Genomic DNA, 15,766 nt, shown 5'->3' on the forward strand with positions numbered 1-15,766 from the left:
AAATGTGAAAGGAAAAACCAATTCAGACACACCTGGTGGTTTCATTATAATAAAACTCTATTACAATGTATAGAATCACCAAGTACTTCGAATACACAGCCTCACTAAAAATGGCCCCTCATCTTAGAGAAGTAGTCAGTTATCTAAAGAAAACTTGAGAGAACCTGAAAAAGATGTTGGAATAGGGAGGGACCCTATTCCAACCAGTCCCCGGAATTGAGCTGTATATATACCAGACCACTCTGAACAGACTGTGTCTCTCTGCTCTGAGGCAGAGGGTTGGAAATGATCTCTTCTGCTCTGACTCTTGGAAGAGACGCAGAAAGCTGCCAGCGAAAGCCACCAGAGGAAAAAAAGCCCCCCAAAACCTGTTTCCATTGAGCCCATTCCCCGCCACAGGGGGCAGGGCAACTCTGCCCAAACAGGGTTGCCTGAGTAACAGCATGGCAGGCCCCTCCCCCAGAAGACAGGCTGGGAAAACAAGAGGCCAGCAAACCTAAGGTCCCTATAAAACAGTTGCATCTTGCTTGGGTTGTGGTCAATAATTTGGACTCTATACATTCCCTTAGCCACCCCTCAACAGAATGGCTAGGAGGAGGAACCCCCAAAATAGGAAGAACTCAGAGACTATGACTTATGCCACAGATTTACAAATGGATTTAGATATAACCAAGATGTCACAGATGGAATTCAGGGTAGCAATTGTGAAGACAATAGCTAGAATGGAGAAATTAATTATTGGGCAGAAATGAAAGCTGAATTGGCAGAACTTAAAAATGTTATCAGTGATATCCAATCTAATCTAAATAATCTAACAGCTAGTGTAAGCAAGGCAGAAGAACAAATTAGTGATCTAGAAGACCAACTAATAGACAAGAAGGGAAAAGAGGAGGCCAGGGAAAAACAACTCAGAATCCATGAAAATAGAATCAGAGAAATAAGTGACACCATGAAACGTTCCAATGTCAGAATTATTGGAATCCCTGAGGGGGTGGAGAGAGTGAGAGGACTAGAAGATATATTTGAGGAAATCGTAGCTGAGAACTTCCCTAACCTGGGGAATAAAACAAACATTTGTGTCCTAGAGGCAGAGAGGACCCCTCCCAAGATCAAGGAAAACAGGCCAACACCCCAGCATGTAATAGTAAAACTCACAAATCTTAGAACCAAGGAACCATCTTAAGGGCAGTTAGGGGGAAGAGATTCCTTACATACAGAGGGAGGAACATCAGAATAACATCAGGCCTATCCACAGAGACCTGGCAAGCCAGAAAGGGCTGGCAAGACATATTCAGGGTACTAAATGAGAAGAACATGCAGCCAAGAATACTTTACCTGGCAAGGCTGTCATTTAGAATGGATGGAGAGATGCAGAGCTTCCAAGACCAGCAGAAATTGAAAAAATATGTGACCACTAAGCCGGCCTGCAAGAAATACTAACGGGGGTGCTATAAAAGGAGAAAGACCCTAAGAGTGATATAGAACAGAAATTTACAGGGACAATAAGGTCTTCACAGGCAACATGATGACAATTAATTCATATCTTTCAATAATCACTCTCAACGTGAATGACCTGAATGCTCCCATGAAATGGCACAGGGTTGCAGATTGGATAAAAAGACAGGACCCATCCATATGCTGTCTACAAGAGACTCATTTTGAACCTAAAGATACATCCAGACTGAAAGTGAAGGGATGGAGATCCATCTTCCATGCCAGTGGACCTCAAAAGAAAGCTGGGTAGCAATTCTTATATCAGACAAATTAGATTTTAAACTAAAGACTTTAGTTAGAGACACAGAAAGACACTTTATCATTCTTAAAGTGTCTATCCAACAAGAAGATCTAACAATTGTAATTATCTACGCCCCCAACATGGGAGCAGCCATCTACATAAGCCAACTGTTAACCAAAATAAAGAGTCATAGTGATGATAATACGTTAATTGTAGGAGACCTCAATATGCCACTCTCAGCAATAGAGAGATCATCTAAGCAGAAAATCAACAAAGAAACAGCTTTGAATGACATACTGGACCAGATGGACCTCATAGATATATACAGAACATCCCCCCCTAAAAATACAGAATACTCATTCTTCTCGAGAGTGCAAATGGACCTTTCTCCAGAATAGACCACATACTGGGTCACAAATCAGGTCTCAACCGATACCAAAAGACTGAAATTTTTCCCTGCATATTCTCAGACCATAATGCTTTAAAACTGGAACTCAATCACAAGAAAAAATTTGGAAGAAATTCAAACACTTGGAAGCTAAAGACCAATCTGCTCAAGAATGTTTGGGTCAACCAGGAAATCAAAGAAGAACATAAACATTTCATGGAAACCAATGAGAATGAAAACACATCAGTCCAAAACCTATGGGATACTGCTAAGGCAGTCCTAAAGGGGAAATACATAGCCATCCAAGCCTCAATCAAAAAAATAGAAAAGTACCAAATTTACCAACTAACTTTACACCTTAAAGAACTAAAGAAACAGCAACAAACGATGCCTAAGCCATGCAGATCTAATTAAGATTAGAGCAGAAATCAATAAGTTAGAAACCAGAAACACAGTAGATTAGATGAACGAAACTAGAAGCTGGTTCTTTGTAAGAATAAGATCGATAAAACGCTGGCCAGACTTATCCAAAAGAAAAGAGAAAGGACCTAAATTAATAAAATTATGACTGAATGGGGAGAGATCATGACTAACACCAAGGAAATAGAAACAATTATTAGAAATTATTATCAACAACTATATGCCAATAAACTGAGCAATCTGAATGAAATGGATGCCTTCCTGGAAACCTATAAACTGTCAAGACTGACACAGGAAGAAATTGACAACCTGAATAGGCCAATAACCAGTAATGAGATTGAAGCAGTGATCAAAAACCTCCCAAAAAACAAGAGTCCAGGGCCTGATGGATTCCCTGGGGAATTCTACCAAACATTCAAAGAAGAAATAATACCTATTCTCCTGAAGCTGTTTCACAAAATAGAAACAGAAGGAAAGCTTCCAGATTCATTCTATGAGGCCAGCATTACCTTAATCCCCAAACCAGGCAAAGACCCCATCAAAAAGGAGACTTTCAGGCAGATATCCCTGATGAATATGGATTCCAAAATTCTCAACAAAATGCTAGCTAAGAGGATCCAACAATACATTAAAAGGATCATCCACCACAACTAAGTGGGATTTATCCCCGGGATACAAGGGGGGCTCAACATTCGCAAATCAATCAATGTGATAGAACACATTAGTAAGAGGAGAGAGAAGAACCATATGGTCCTCTCAATTGATGCAGAAAAAGCATTTGACAAAATACAGCATCCTTTCCTGATTAAAACTCTTCAGAGTATAGGGATAGAGGCAACATTCTTCAAGTTCATAAGATCCATCTATGAAAAACCCACAGTGAATAACATCCTCAATGGGGAAAAGCTGAGAGCCTTTCCCATAAGATCAGGAACATAACAAGGATGCCCACTCTTGCTACTATTGTTCAACATAGTACTAGAAGTCCTGGCAATAGCAATCAGACAACAAAAAGAAATAAAAGGTATTCAAATTGGCAAAGAAGAAGTCAAAGTCTCTCTCTTCATAGATGACATGATACTTTATGTGGAAAATCCAAAAGACTCCACCCCCAAATTACTAGAACTCATACAGCAGTTCAGTAATGTGGCAGGATACAAAAATCAATGCACAGAAATCAGTTGCTTTCTTATACACTAACAATGCAACTGTAGAAAGAGAAATTAGAGAAATGATTCCGTTTACAATAGCACCAGAAACCATAAGATACCTCGGAATAAACCTAACCAAAGAGGTAAAGGATAAACACTCATGAAAGAAATTGAAGAAGACACAAAAAGATGGAAAAACATTCCATGCTCATGGATTGGAAGAATAAACATTAACATGTGTATGCTGCCCAGAGCAATCTATACCTTCAATGCCGTCCTGATCAAAATTCCAATGACATTTTTCAAAGTGCTGGAACAAACAATCCTAAAATTTGTATGGAATCAGAGAAGATCCCAAATTGCCAAGGAGATGTTGAAAAAGAAAAACAAAGCTGGAGGCATCGTGTTGTCTGATTTCAAGCTATATTACAAAGCAGTGATCACCAAGACAGCATGGTACTGGCACAAAAACAGACACATAGACCAATAGAACAGAATAGAGAACCCAGATATGGACTCTCAACTCTATGGTCAAATAATCTTCAACAAAACAGGAAAAAATATGCAATGGAGAAAAGACAGTCTCTTCAATAAATGGTGCTGGGAAAATCGGACAGCCACATGCAGAAGAATGAAACTGGACTATTCTCTAACACCATACACAAAGATAAACTCAACATGGATAAAGACCTCAATGTGAGACAGGAAGCCATCAAAATCCTAGACGAGAACATAGGCAGTAACCTCTTTGACATTGGCCACAGCAACTTCTGTCAAGATTCATCTCCAAAGGCTAGTGAAACAAAAGCAAAAATGAACTTTTGGGATTTCATCAAGATAAAAAGCTTCTGCACAGCAAAGGAAACAGTCGACAAAACAAAGAGGCAACCCACAGAATGGGAGAAGATATTTGCACATGACACTGCAAAGAACTGGTATCCAAGATCCATAAAGAACTTCTCAAACTCGACACCCAAAAGACAAATAATCAAGTCAAAAAATCGGCAGAAGACATGAACAGACACTTTTCCAAAGAAGACATACAAATGGCTAACAGACACATGAAAAAATGTTCATCATCATTAGTCATCAGGGAAATCAAATCAAAACCACACTGAGATACCACCTTACACCAGTTAGAATGGCAAAAACTGACAAGGCAAGAAACAACAAATGTTGGAGAGGTTGTGGAGAAAGGGGAACCCTCTTACACTGTTGGTGGGAATGCAAATTGGTACAGCTACTTTGGAAAACAGTGTGGAGGTGCCTCATAAAATTAAAAATAGAGCTACCCTTTTGCACTACTGGGTATTTACCCCAAAGATACAGATGTAGTAAAAAGAAGGGCCATATGCACCCCAATGTTCATAGCAGGAATGTCCGCAATAGCCAAACTGTGGAAAGAGCCAAGATGCCATTCAACAGAAGAATGGATAACGAAGATGTGGTCCATATATACAATGGAATATTACTCAGTCATCAGAAAAGATGAATACCCAACTTTTACATCAACATGGATGGGACTGGAGGAGATTATGCTAAGTGAAATAAGTCAATGAAAGAAAGTCAATTATCATATGGTTTCACTTATTTGTGGAACATAAGGAATAGCATGGAGGACATTAGGAGAAGGAAGGGAAAAATGAAGGGGGAGAAATCAGAGGGAGAGGCCAACCATGAGAGACTATGGACTCTAAGAAACAAACTGAGGGTTTTAGAGGGGAGGAGGGAGGGGGGATGGGTTAGCCCTGTGATGGGTATTAAGGAGGGCACGTACTTCATGGAGCACTCTGTGTTATAAGGAAACAATGAATCGTGGATCACTACATCAAAAACTATTGATGTATTGTATGGTGACTAACATAACTTAATAAAATAAAAATAATAAAAATACAATAGAAAAAAGAAAAAAAAGAAAACTTGAGAGAATTGTCTCCATACAGCCAAACAAATAATTTCACATGAGATGAAACTCTATTGTTTCATTTCTTATTTAAATGGAAAACATTTTCTTGCCAATAGTGCAGAATACTTATTTCCATCTTTTCTTCTCAGTACTTGAGAACTGAAATCCCTAGAAACACAAACAGGAATGAATAAAGGCTTTGGGGAAAAGAATATTTTATTTGTGAGATGAGGCCTTAATGTTAATGCAAGCTTAAGACAATCATCTCCAACTTTGTTTTTACCACCTGCATTTCGAACTCAATGGAAATCAGCTTTGTGCACCCCAATGTTTATAGCAGCATCACCAACAATAGCCAAATTATGGAAAGAGCCCAAATGTCCATCAACTGATGAATGGATAAAGAAGATGTAGTATATATATATACAATGAAATAGTACTCAGCCATCAAAAAGAATGAAATCTTGCCATTTGCAGTGACGTGGATGGAGCTAGAGAATACTATGCTAAGTGAAATAAGTCAGAGAAAGACAACAAATACTGTATGATTTCACTCATATGTAGGATTTAAGAAACCAAACAGATGAACATAGGGGGTGTGCAGAGAGAGGGAGGCAAACCATAAGAGATTCTTAACTATAGAGAACAAACAGGGTTGATAGAGGGAGATGGGTGGGGATGGGCTAAATGGGTGATGGGCATTAAGGAGTGCACTTGTTGGGATGAGCACTGGGGTGTTATATGTAAGTGATGAATTACTAAATTCTACTCCTGAAACTAATACTACACTGTATGCTAACTAACTAGAATTTAAATAAAAATTTGAAACAACAATAACAACAACAAAAAGAAAATAGCTTTGAAGTCCAGGGCACTAGGCTTCATATTCAGTAACGAAATGAAACTGGGGAACATCTTGTTTGCTTTCCTTCCATAGATCATATTTTGCCAAACCTTATTAGTTTCCCCTTAATTAAGGTACATAGGCTACCGCTGTTGCTCTGAATTTGGTTTTCCCTTTGTAATAGATGAAGGGTTTACTTCAAGATAGAAGAGATTAATAAACTGCAATACGGGGCTTATTTTGTAAAGATACAAAATTAAATGTCAACTCTTTGGATAATGTAAGCTATAAAATTAGTCATCTTGAAGGGTGTTTTAGGATAGTTTTCTCTTTTTGGATTGAGCTATTTAGCTAGCCCATGTTGATTAAATTATCTGACTAAATGGCAAACTATATTTCACTTTGTTAACACAGGCACATCCTAATAGTTCAAATCACATGTTGTTATTCCTAAAACTGAAGAATTTTAGCCATCCACCAGGTGAGTAAGTCACCATCGATGAAAATTGTATACCATTTACTAGCACCACGGCTCTCCACTTCATAGATGCTAACAGTCATTTTAAATGTTTTAGGTGATTAAGTATATGAAATAAATGGCCTTTATGCTGTGGGTCTTAGTTCCCATAGAAATAAATTCTCTCCCCATACAACATTGTGGAAACTCAGATTGGCAGTTTGGTCTTGCTAACTGATTGACTGATTCATTTGATTCTCTAGTGACCAAGAGTTGGGGATTTTTAAATTCTGTTTTCTCCTTCTCTGGTGGGGGGGGGGGGAATCTGGCTTATTGACTTTTAAAACATTTTGCTTTTTACAGGTGCAAGAATGATTTTAGCCCATACTTTTCAGCCTGGGGAGAAAGTTCTAAAAATGTAGTAGAGATGGAACATATGGAAATTCCAAATATCTATTTGGTTGTGGCAAATTATAGATCTTTTCTATTTCCTTTGTTTCTTCTATCCAAACCTATAAGGCACAAAGAAAAAACTGGAGCCAGGGGCTGAAATTCTCACCATCACCATTCTCTTTTGTCTTATCTCATCTTTTCATAGGAGACTAAATGATATTTCTGACTTCTGAAGACTTTGGAACCTAGATCTCTGCTTTAATTTACCTCTTATATCTGATATAGTGAATTCATTTAGGTAAAGGAATAAAGATTTAACTGTGAACTCTCATTGGTACTATTCACGTGTTTTGCACGATGCTGACCCATAGTCATAGCATAACATTACTTACTATCTTTTTTTTTTTTTAAAGATTTTATTTATTTATTTGAGACAGAGAGAATGAGAGAGAGAGAGAGCACATGGGGGGGGGGGGGTCAGAGGCAGAAGCAGGATCCAGGGACTCCAGGATCATGACCTGAGCCGAAGGCAGTCGCTTAACCAACTGAGCCACCCAGGTGCCCACTTACTATCTTTTATGAATTTAAGAATTCTATCTTATACTGCTGTAGTTTTTTTTTTATATGATTTGACACACTCCCCTATTTTATCACTATAGACAGAATAGCAGCATCACCAGATAATCTTATCTCTATAATTTAGCACATAATTTATTCTTGCCCATATCTGTTTAAAATAACACTTATAAGATCAAGAGGGCCAATTTTTTTTTTTTTTTTTTTTTGGTCAACATCAACTTCAGAGAAGCCAATTATTTGTCAGATTTGGGTGGTAGAATAAATAATAAAAAATATTGACTTTGAAAGTCTAATTTATAAGCTTTTTTCTAATCTCTTTGTCATTTAGGATTGAAGCACTTGTATGTTTAATTATATATAAAGCCTATTGTAAGGTACCCATTTAGAAAAAAAATGAGATAGTAAAAATGTCCAAAGTATACATTCAAATCTTCTGTCCTCTGCAAATTTTCTTCCCAGCTCTCTAATACGTTTATAGAATAGGTTACTGAGCCATTCAGGTAAAAATACACAAACATGCATGTATATACACAAACATGCATGTATCAAAAGAATTATTCAATGTTTTATCAACCTCAAATAGAGAGGAAAGTAACCTTCCTCTTCCCTTATTTCTCATCATGTCTGAAATGATTTGGAGAAGTCATAAGTAGTAGGTATAGAGAACCCATGTAATTGCTTCTTTCTCTTTTATGGTTTCTCACTGTCCTTTCAGAATATAGGTGCTCCATCACAGACCAAGAATAGCTCTCATTCCTGTGGGATATGACCGGGAGGTAAATGCACAAGCCAATGTCCTCCTTTCCAGTTCCACAGAAGACAGAATATGAGTGAGCACATGTGATTGCTCAGATAGATGCCCACAAGACCCAGATCCAGCAAGTGAGCTTCCCAGGATTGTCTGTAGTTCACTTGTCCCTATTTCTCCTGTTCTGCTTTACCAATCACTCTGTTTTCCTCTATATTAGTGTTCTCCAACTAACCAGATGAGTCTAAATAAAATTTAAACATTAAAGATTGCCTGATAGCATATGCCATTTATTTTTAATATCTTTCTTTTCATTTCTCCTTTCTAGGAAAGGCCATTCAAAAAACTCCTGTGTAGGATTTTTCTTCCTATTTTGTATGTTCCTGCCACTACTTTATTCTATGTATTAGAAAATGCCTACATTTCATTTAAATGTGTGTGTGTATGTATTTTTTGTAATTACCTTGTCCAAAGTAAGCTCCTTTATGCACAGCTTGAACACCTTGGTATCCCAGACTCCTACAGATGACCTGTCCACCTCGCAGTTCCCAGTGGTCATCACAAACTGTGCCCCACTGACCATTGTGGAAAATCTCCACTCTGCCCTCATGAGGAGCTCTACCACCAATCAGTCGTACTGTCTTAAGTGAAGCTGTAACAAAAACAACCAGTGGTTAATTATAAATATTGTTTTATAATGCTTAAAAAATTACATTTTTTTCCCAGTAAGTTCCACTATTGAAATAAATATTAAACTTTCTAGCACCACCTGTTGGTCAAGAGTTTAATTACAAGTATTGCATTAGTCAAAACTGAAGAGTAAAATGTGTCAATATTTGTGAGTTACATATACAATTTATATAAGTTACAGATAGGAGAACACTTCAAAGATTATGTTCCAATGACTTTAAAATTCAACAGCTAGAGGTTTTTTAATGTCCTGTAGACTTTTCATACTATTTCAAAAAATTTATATAATGAATTGATTTATTATCTTGCCACACTAACACATAAACTAGAACACATAATCCAGTGATTTTTTGATATAGGAGGTTGAGGAGAAGATATTTTATAATATTATAAACACAAAAATAGATGACCAAAGACCCTGTCTTTTACCAAGAGAATCAAGATAACTGTAGTGACAATATTTATTATTTTGGATATTTTGAGAAATCACTAAAGCAATAAACTTTGTGAAGAAATATACCAAGTTTGTAATTACAAAAATAATTTTGTTCTTCAATGTTTAGTCAAACTGCTATATATGATAAACTTTTATAAAATTTTGATCATGTGCAGGTTTAAATATGAAATGACTCCTATTTAAAAATATATATACATTATGGACCTAGAGAGAGAAAAACAAAAGTGTGTAATTAATGTTAAAAAGCAAGTCACTTGGAGAATCAAAATTTCTTTAAAGAACCTGTATTATTCTAGTAAGTTTTTTTAAAAAATCATTTGGCTGAAGAACAGAATGAAAGGCAGAGACAGAAAATATTTTTTAAACATTTGGCTAGTACTAAATAAACAGTATTCGCTAATAATCATAAAAGCCAATGAACAAGTGCAGTTCTATTTAAATATATCTTTTCAAATATAAGTTTGAGAAACACTGTAGTATAAAAAAGCAAGATATAACTTTCAACAAAAATATCCCTCTAATGTGAAAATGGAGGATTAGGAAATGAGTTTACAAAGCTCAATTAATTCAAGAGATATCCAGTAGCTTTTTTTTTCTAATTGGAATAAATTTTGTTGAAACCATAATCTAGTAACAAGTAAAGAATATCAGCCATTTCCTATGATAAAACTGACGGAACCACTCAGAAACATAAAAATCAAACATGTTAATATGTGGTATTACAGTTATAATTATTTTCTTGATTCTTCCAAAATAGAATTCAGTGCTAAATACTGAATTAATGTAACCATGCCCAAGTGCATAAGCCATTCCTCACATAATAAACCTGAGTTTATTATAAAACATTCTTAAAGGGAAAATAATTTGTTATTACAGTGTTCAAACTTTCAGTTACCAAGTAAAATACCCATGTGACCCAATCATTCACTATAATTGCCTAAGAAAATGGGAAACGATCATCCAGGAGTGGATTGTTTGAAGTTTTAAAATATTAGAGTCATGTAGTATTAAGTAGTGCCACCCCCAGATGTTTGTTTTTACAGAAGTCAAATATAGCCAAGCATAATATGTTTATCATGACGTTATGACAAAACACACATCATATTCAAATATTTGATTACATAAGCTTGATGGTCTTTATGGCCCAAATAAGCGTATGAAAGTGTTCTCACTGTGCATTCTTTATCTCTTACCCCTCCCAAAACGTCATTAAGAAGCTTTGTGTCTGGGGTTCCTGGGTGGCTCAGTCATTAAGCGTCTGCCTTTGGCTCAGGTCATGATCTCAGGGTTCTGGGATCAAGCCCTGCATCGGGCTCCCTGCTCGGCGGGAAGCCTGCTTCTCCCTCTCCCACTCCCCCTGCTTGTGTTCCCTCTCTCACCGTCTTTCTCTGTCAAATGAATAAAAAAAATATTTAAAAAACAAAGAAGCCTTGTGTCTCCTGGGGCAGTAGTTCTCAAACTTCAGTATCTGTCTCAGTCTGTTCACACTCTGTAACAGAATACCACAGGTGAGTGGCTTAAAGAATAGACATTTATTTCTCACAGTTCTAGAGCCTGGAAGTCCAAGACTAAGGTGGTGGCAGATTTGGTGTCCAGCTTCTTGGCTTGTAGACAGTGTTAAGGCATTTCTGGAGTAAGAGTGGGGAGCCATTTCCTTGCTGAAGGTGAGTTTTGAGCAAAGACAGTAAGTCTAGACCATAAAAGATATTTTAGTAATCTTGGTGTATTTATGCAATACTAATTATAGTATGTGTTTAGATGTGTGTCTTTTCTAGATCTGTGACTGCAGAGAATAACTAAAGCAAAAAACCAAGAGTTGGATAATCTGGATTTTAGCTCTGCCTCTCACACGGTTTCTGTGACCTTATTAAACCATGTAACCACTCTAAGACCAAATTTTTCAACTGTTAAAAAGAGAAAATGATTATTTGCTGTTAGTTACATGTTCTTAGTTAATGCACAAAACTTCATGCCAGGCATTTTCCTGGGTTCCAGGAATTATTTGAAACAAACATGTATCCTGCCTTTAGGATTTTTGAGGTCATTGTGAAAGAAGAAATAGTGCATTCTTTATTATGTATTTATTTAAAAAGTTCATTTAAGTAATCTCTACAACTCAATATGGGACTTGAACTCACCATCCTGAGATCAAGAGCTACCTGCTTTTCTGACTGAGCCAGCCAGGTGTCCTGAAATAGCGCATCCTTTAAAATGGTGTATAAATATAAGTTCTTATTTTTACAAGTTTAAAACATTTTGAGGTTGACATTTTGTGATGAAAGCATTGGAATGAATATTATCTGTGATATTAATTACCTAATTCATTAAAAAATTTTGTTTTACTAATTCCCTCTTTAATGCTTTTCCTTCTCAAAAAGGAGTTCTCAACCAACTGGGATAAGTTTTTGCAGATAGACAAAACCTCCCCTGTAATTTCAGATGTGAGTTTATTTGAGCTTTATTTCTAAACATGATTTTTTTTTTACTATTTTTAAGAGAACCTTCTAGACCAGTAATGAGTCAACTAGGGTCCATGGGCCAATTACAGCCTGCTGTCTGTTTTGTAAATAAAGTTTTATTGGAATGCAGCCATGCCCATTAGTTTACATACTGTCTAAGGTGCTTTTAGGCTACAACAGGAAAGTGAATAGTTGTGACCGAGACCTTCTGGCATGCAAACCACATATATCTACTATCTGGCCCTATGCAGAAAAAGCTGACCGACCCCTGGTATAGTTGAACACACAATATGTAGACTAGACTGACAGAGGATTTCAGTAGGGATACTCCTGCCAGGGATCCTAGAACAAATAACATCATGACTCATCCCTGCTTCCTTCTCCAGTCTGTCTGAGAACCACTCCATCCCTGTACTTCTTGCTCTTTTCATTTCAGTTATATAACTGCTCACATTTCCCAAATAAGCCTTGTTCTCCCATATTTCTGGGGCTTTGATCCCTGTCTGGAATGCTCCCCTACACCCTCCCCTACCCCCTACACACCTTCCAGTTCTTTACCTTCAATCCCAGGGTTTGGCTAGGGTTCCCTCTTCAAACTTCCACAGCACTCCTGACCCACCAGTGCACTCTACACTAGTGAATTTTCTCCACTAAATTAAGATCTTTACAATTAACATTTCAGCGCCTGATAAAACGCAGGTTTTCAATTAGGAATCAGTGAAGAGTTATGGTATGAATGAATGAATGAATGAATGAATCACTGTGAGCTCTTCCTGATGTGTAAACTGCATTGCCTGAGTGGATTAAGTCAGTAAATGCTTAAAATATCAAATAGAACACACAGAATTCAGTATTTCACAAGTCTCTACAGGGAATACTGTTTCTATGTATAGAAGCAATAAGAGAAATCATAAAGGAAAGACAGGTTTAACTGAGATAAACACGAATCCCATTATGGGGAAAAAAAAACAACAAAATGATGTGACTACTGAGAGCGCCCCAAGGTGGGAGGGATGATCAGAAGCCTTATGCATTCTAAAATGGTTTTGTAGGTTCAGAGGATTTATTTCTTATTGGCAGACTAATGTTAAATAGAATCTTGGAACTAAATGTCAATTCAATTTACAATGAGAAATGTAATTGCCTCAAAAACTGAAATATTTGTATCTGCTTGACAAGGCCATTTTCTCCCCGAGGACAATCTGCACAGGAAGTCAAATCACAATCAGTGAATTACTGGCTTAATTAATTTATTAATTTACAATGAAACACAGCAGTGAGATTTTGCCTCTGGGACTGGCCAACACTGTTTGGTTAACACATTTTTCCTTATATATGTTAACACATTCAATTTGACATATCTCTGCTCTGCTTCATTGTAGTTTAACTTTCTACAAGCAATCTCACTCTTTTTTTTTTTTTTTTAAGATTTTATTTATTTATTTGACAGAGAGAGACACAGTGAGAGAGGGAACACAAGCAGGGGGAGTGGGAGAGGGAGAAGCAGGCTTCCCGTGGAGCAGGGAGCCCGATGCGGGGCTCGATCCCAGGACCCTGGGATCATGACCTGAGCCAAAGGCAGACGCTTAACGACTGAGCCACCCAGGCGCCCCTCACTCTTTTTTTTTTTTTTAAACAATCTCACTCTTCTTATTTCCCAGTTCTGAAGGGAAGAGTAGAGTAGTGATAATTTCTATGTATTCTTAAAAGTCTGTATATAAAATAAAAATATATGAAATATTTATTATAGTAATAGCTTATTCATATTTCTATGACTGTAAGATACCAAAAGAAAAATATGTAATAGAGTAGATAATTTACAAAAAGTTTTGTAATTTAAATCTGAAGAAATAATTCCAAATATAAGAAAAGTTAACAAGTTTAGAGGTTATTTTTGCTTTGTTTATTGTAGGCTGTTTTTTAAGATTTTATTTATTTGTTTGTTTGTTTGACAGAGAGCATGCAAGCACAAGCAGGGGGAGCAGCAGGCTGAGAGAGAGGGAGAATCAGACTCCCTGCTGAGCTGGGAGCCCAAAATGGGCCTCGATCCCAGGACCCTGGGATCACGACCTGAGCCAAAGGCAAACGCTTAACGCACTGAGCCACCCAGGCGCCCCTAAACATAACCCTTGAGGAGTTCAGTTATTTCAACTATTATCATATCGTTTACCTCATGGTCATGTTTTCTCTTTTCTTATTATTTATCAGAATTAGGATTTAGGGTTAGATTTATTACAGTGGTATTTATAATAGAGTTCCAACTGTAATAAATTAAAAAAAAATCTGATTGCAATTTGACCTGGAAGTCCTCACGATGTGGCTGAATTCCTCTAGAAAGGGAATTGATGTTTTCTTTAAGATAATTAGCTTAATGAGGTATTTAGTTACGAAAGAAAGGCACAACCTGGGTATCAGATGTTTGGAGAAGTAGAGTTAAATTTCTCTGGAAAATTACTGTAACGGATTTTGAATCTTACTCTGGAAGTCGACTACTGTCTACTTAAACTGCATTAGCCTGACAATTTTTATAATTTTATGGATTCCATAATGTAAAAGAAGATCCCTGAAATGTGAAAACAAAATACTGACAAGAAACAAATGAAAATGAAATTGCTTTCATAACTACAAAAACAGCAGAATGTCTCAAATTTATCTATGATACAATTTAGGCCTTGAGAACTGGTTGGCAGAGAGGCAGGGACACCTGAAGTAGATCTTCCTCATGCTTAAAGTTCCAGGCCCGCACAGCAAAGATTTAGACATGAGACTGCCCATGCACATGGACATCAGTTCTTGATACCTTCCGGTTACGGACTGAATTATATTCCCCCAAAATGCATCTGTGGAAGGCCTAACACCCAGTGTGACTATATTTAGAGATAGGAGCTCGAAGGAAATAGGTTAAGATTCATTGAGACCATCTGGGTGGGGCCCTAATCCAACAGGACTAGTGTCCTGAGGGCACCTTGATCTTGTACTTCAGTGTTCAGAACTCTGAGGGAATAGGTTTGTGTTGTTTATGTCCAGTACCAGTCTGTGGTACTTTGTTCTGGCAACCCCTAGCAGACTAATAATACACTTGTTTCTCTTTTTTTCCTCTTTGTGTTTTTGATTAGTTGTAAACAAAATGAGAAACAGAGTACCTCAATGGGTATAAATTTGAAAATACAGCTTTTTCTTTAATTCATAAATGAGAACCAAGCACCCATCCCTGTTATGTCATGATCTGAACACAGTGAAAAACCTTTAACAAAAAATAATCACTTTGTCACTGAAATGTCTACTTTAAAGGCTTAGAAGTTCTATTTCTTTTTTTTTAAGATTTTATTTGTGTGAGAGAGAGAGAAAATGAGCGGGGGGAAGGAGGGGTGGAGGGAGAGAGAGAAGCAGGCTTCCCAAGGAGCAAGGAGCCCCATGTGGGGCTTGGGGGACTCACAGGACTCGATCCCAGGACCCTAGGATCATGACCTGAGCCGAAGGCAGACGCTTAACCAGCTGAGCCACCCAGGCACTCTAGAAGTTCCAATTCTTATTTTAAA

At 37.2% G+C, this 15,766-nt stretch overlaps 1 protein-coding gene across 1 annotated transcript in view; it reads right to left on the reverse strand.

The window, feature by feature from the left end:
• The window catches only part of MSR1 (macrophage scavenger receptor 1), an 81,667-nt gene that overhangs the window by 7,446 nt on the left and 58,455 nt on the right, over nt 1-15,766 (reverse strand). Inside the window, exon 9 of the mRNA XM_045879738.3 lies at nt 9,085-9,273. Coding sequence (XP_045735694.1) covers nt 9,085-9,273 — 189 coding nt within the window. The remainder of the gene's footprint in view (nt 1-9,084; nt 9,274-15,766) is intronic.

The sequence above is a fragment of the Mirounga angustirostris genome, unplaced genomic scaffold (assembly GCF_029215605.1).
Source record: "Mirounga angustirostris isolate CCGP_5_RB_7025 unplaced genomic scaffold, mMirAng1.0.hap1 SCAF_2, whole genome shotgun sequence".
NCBI lineage: Eukaryota > Metazoa > Chordata > Mammalia > Carnivora > Phocidae > Mirounga > Mirounga angustirostris.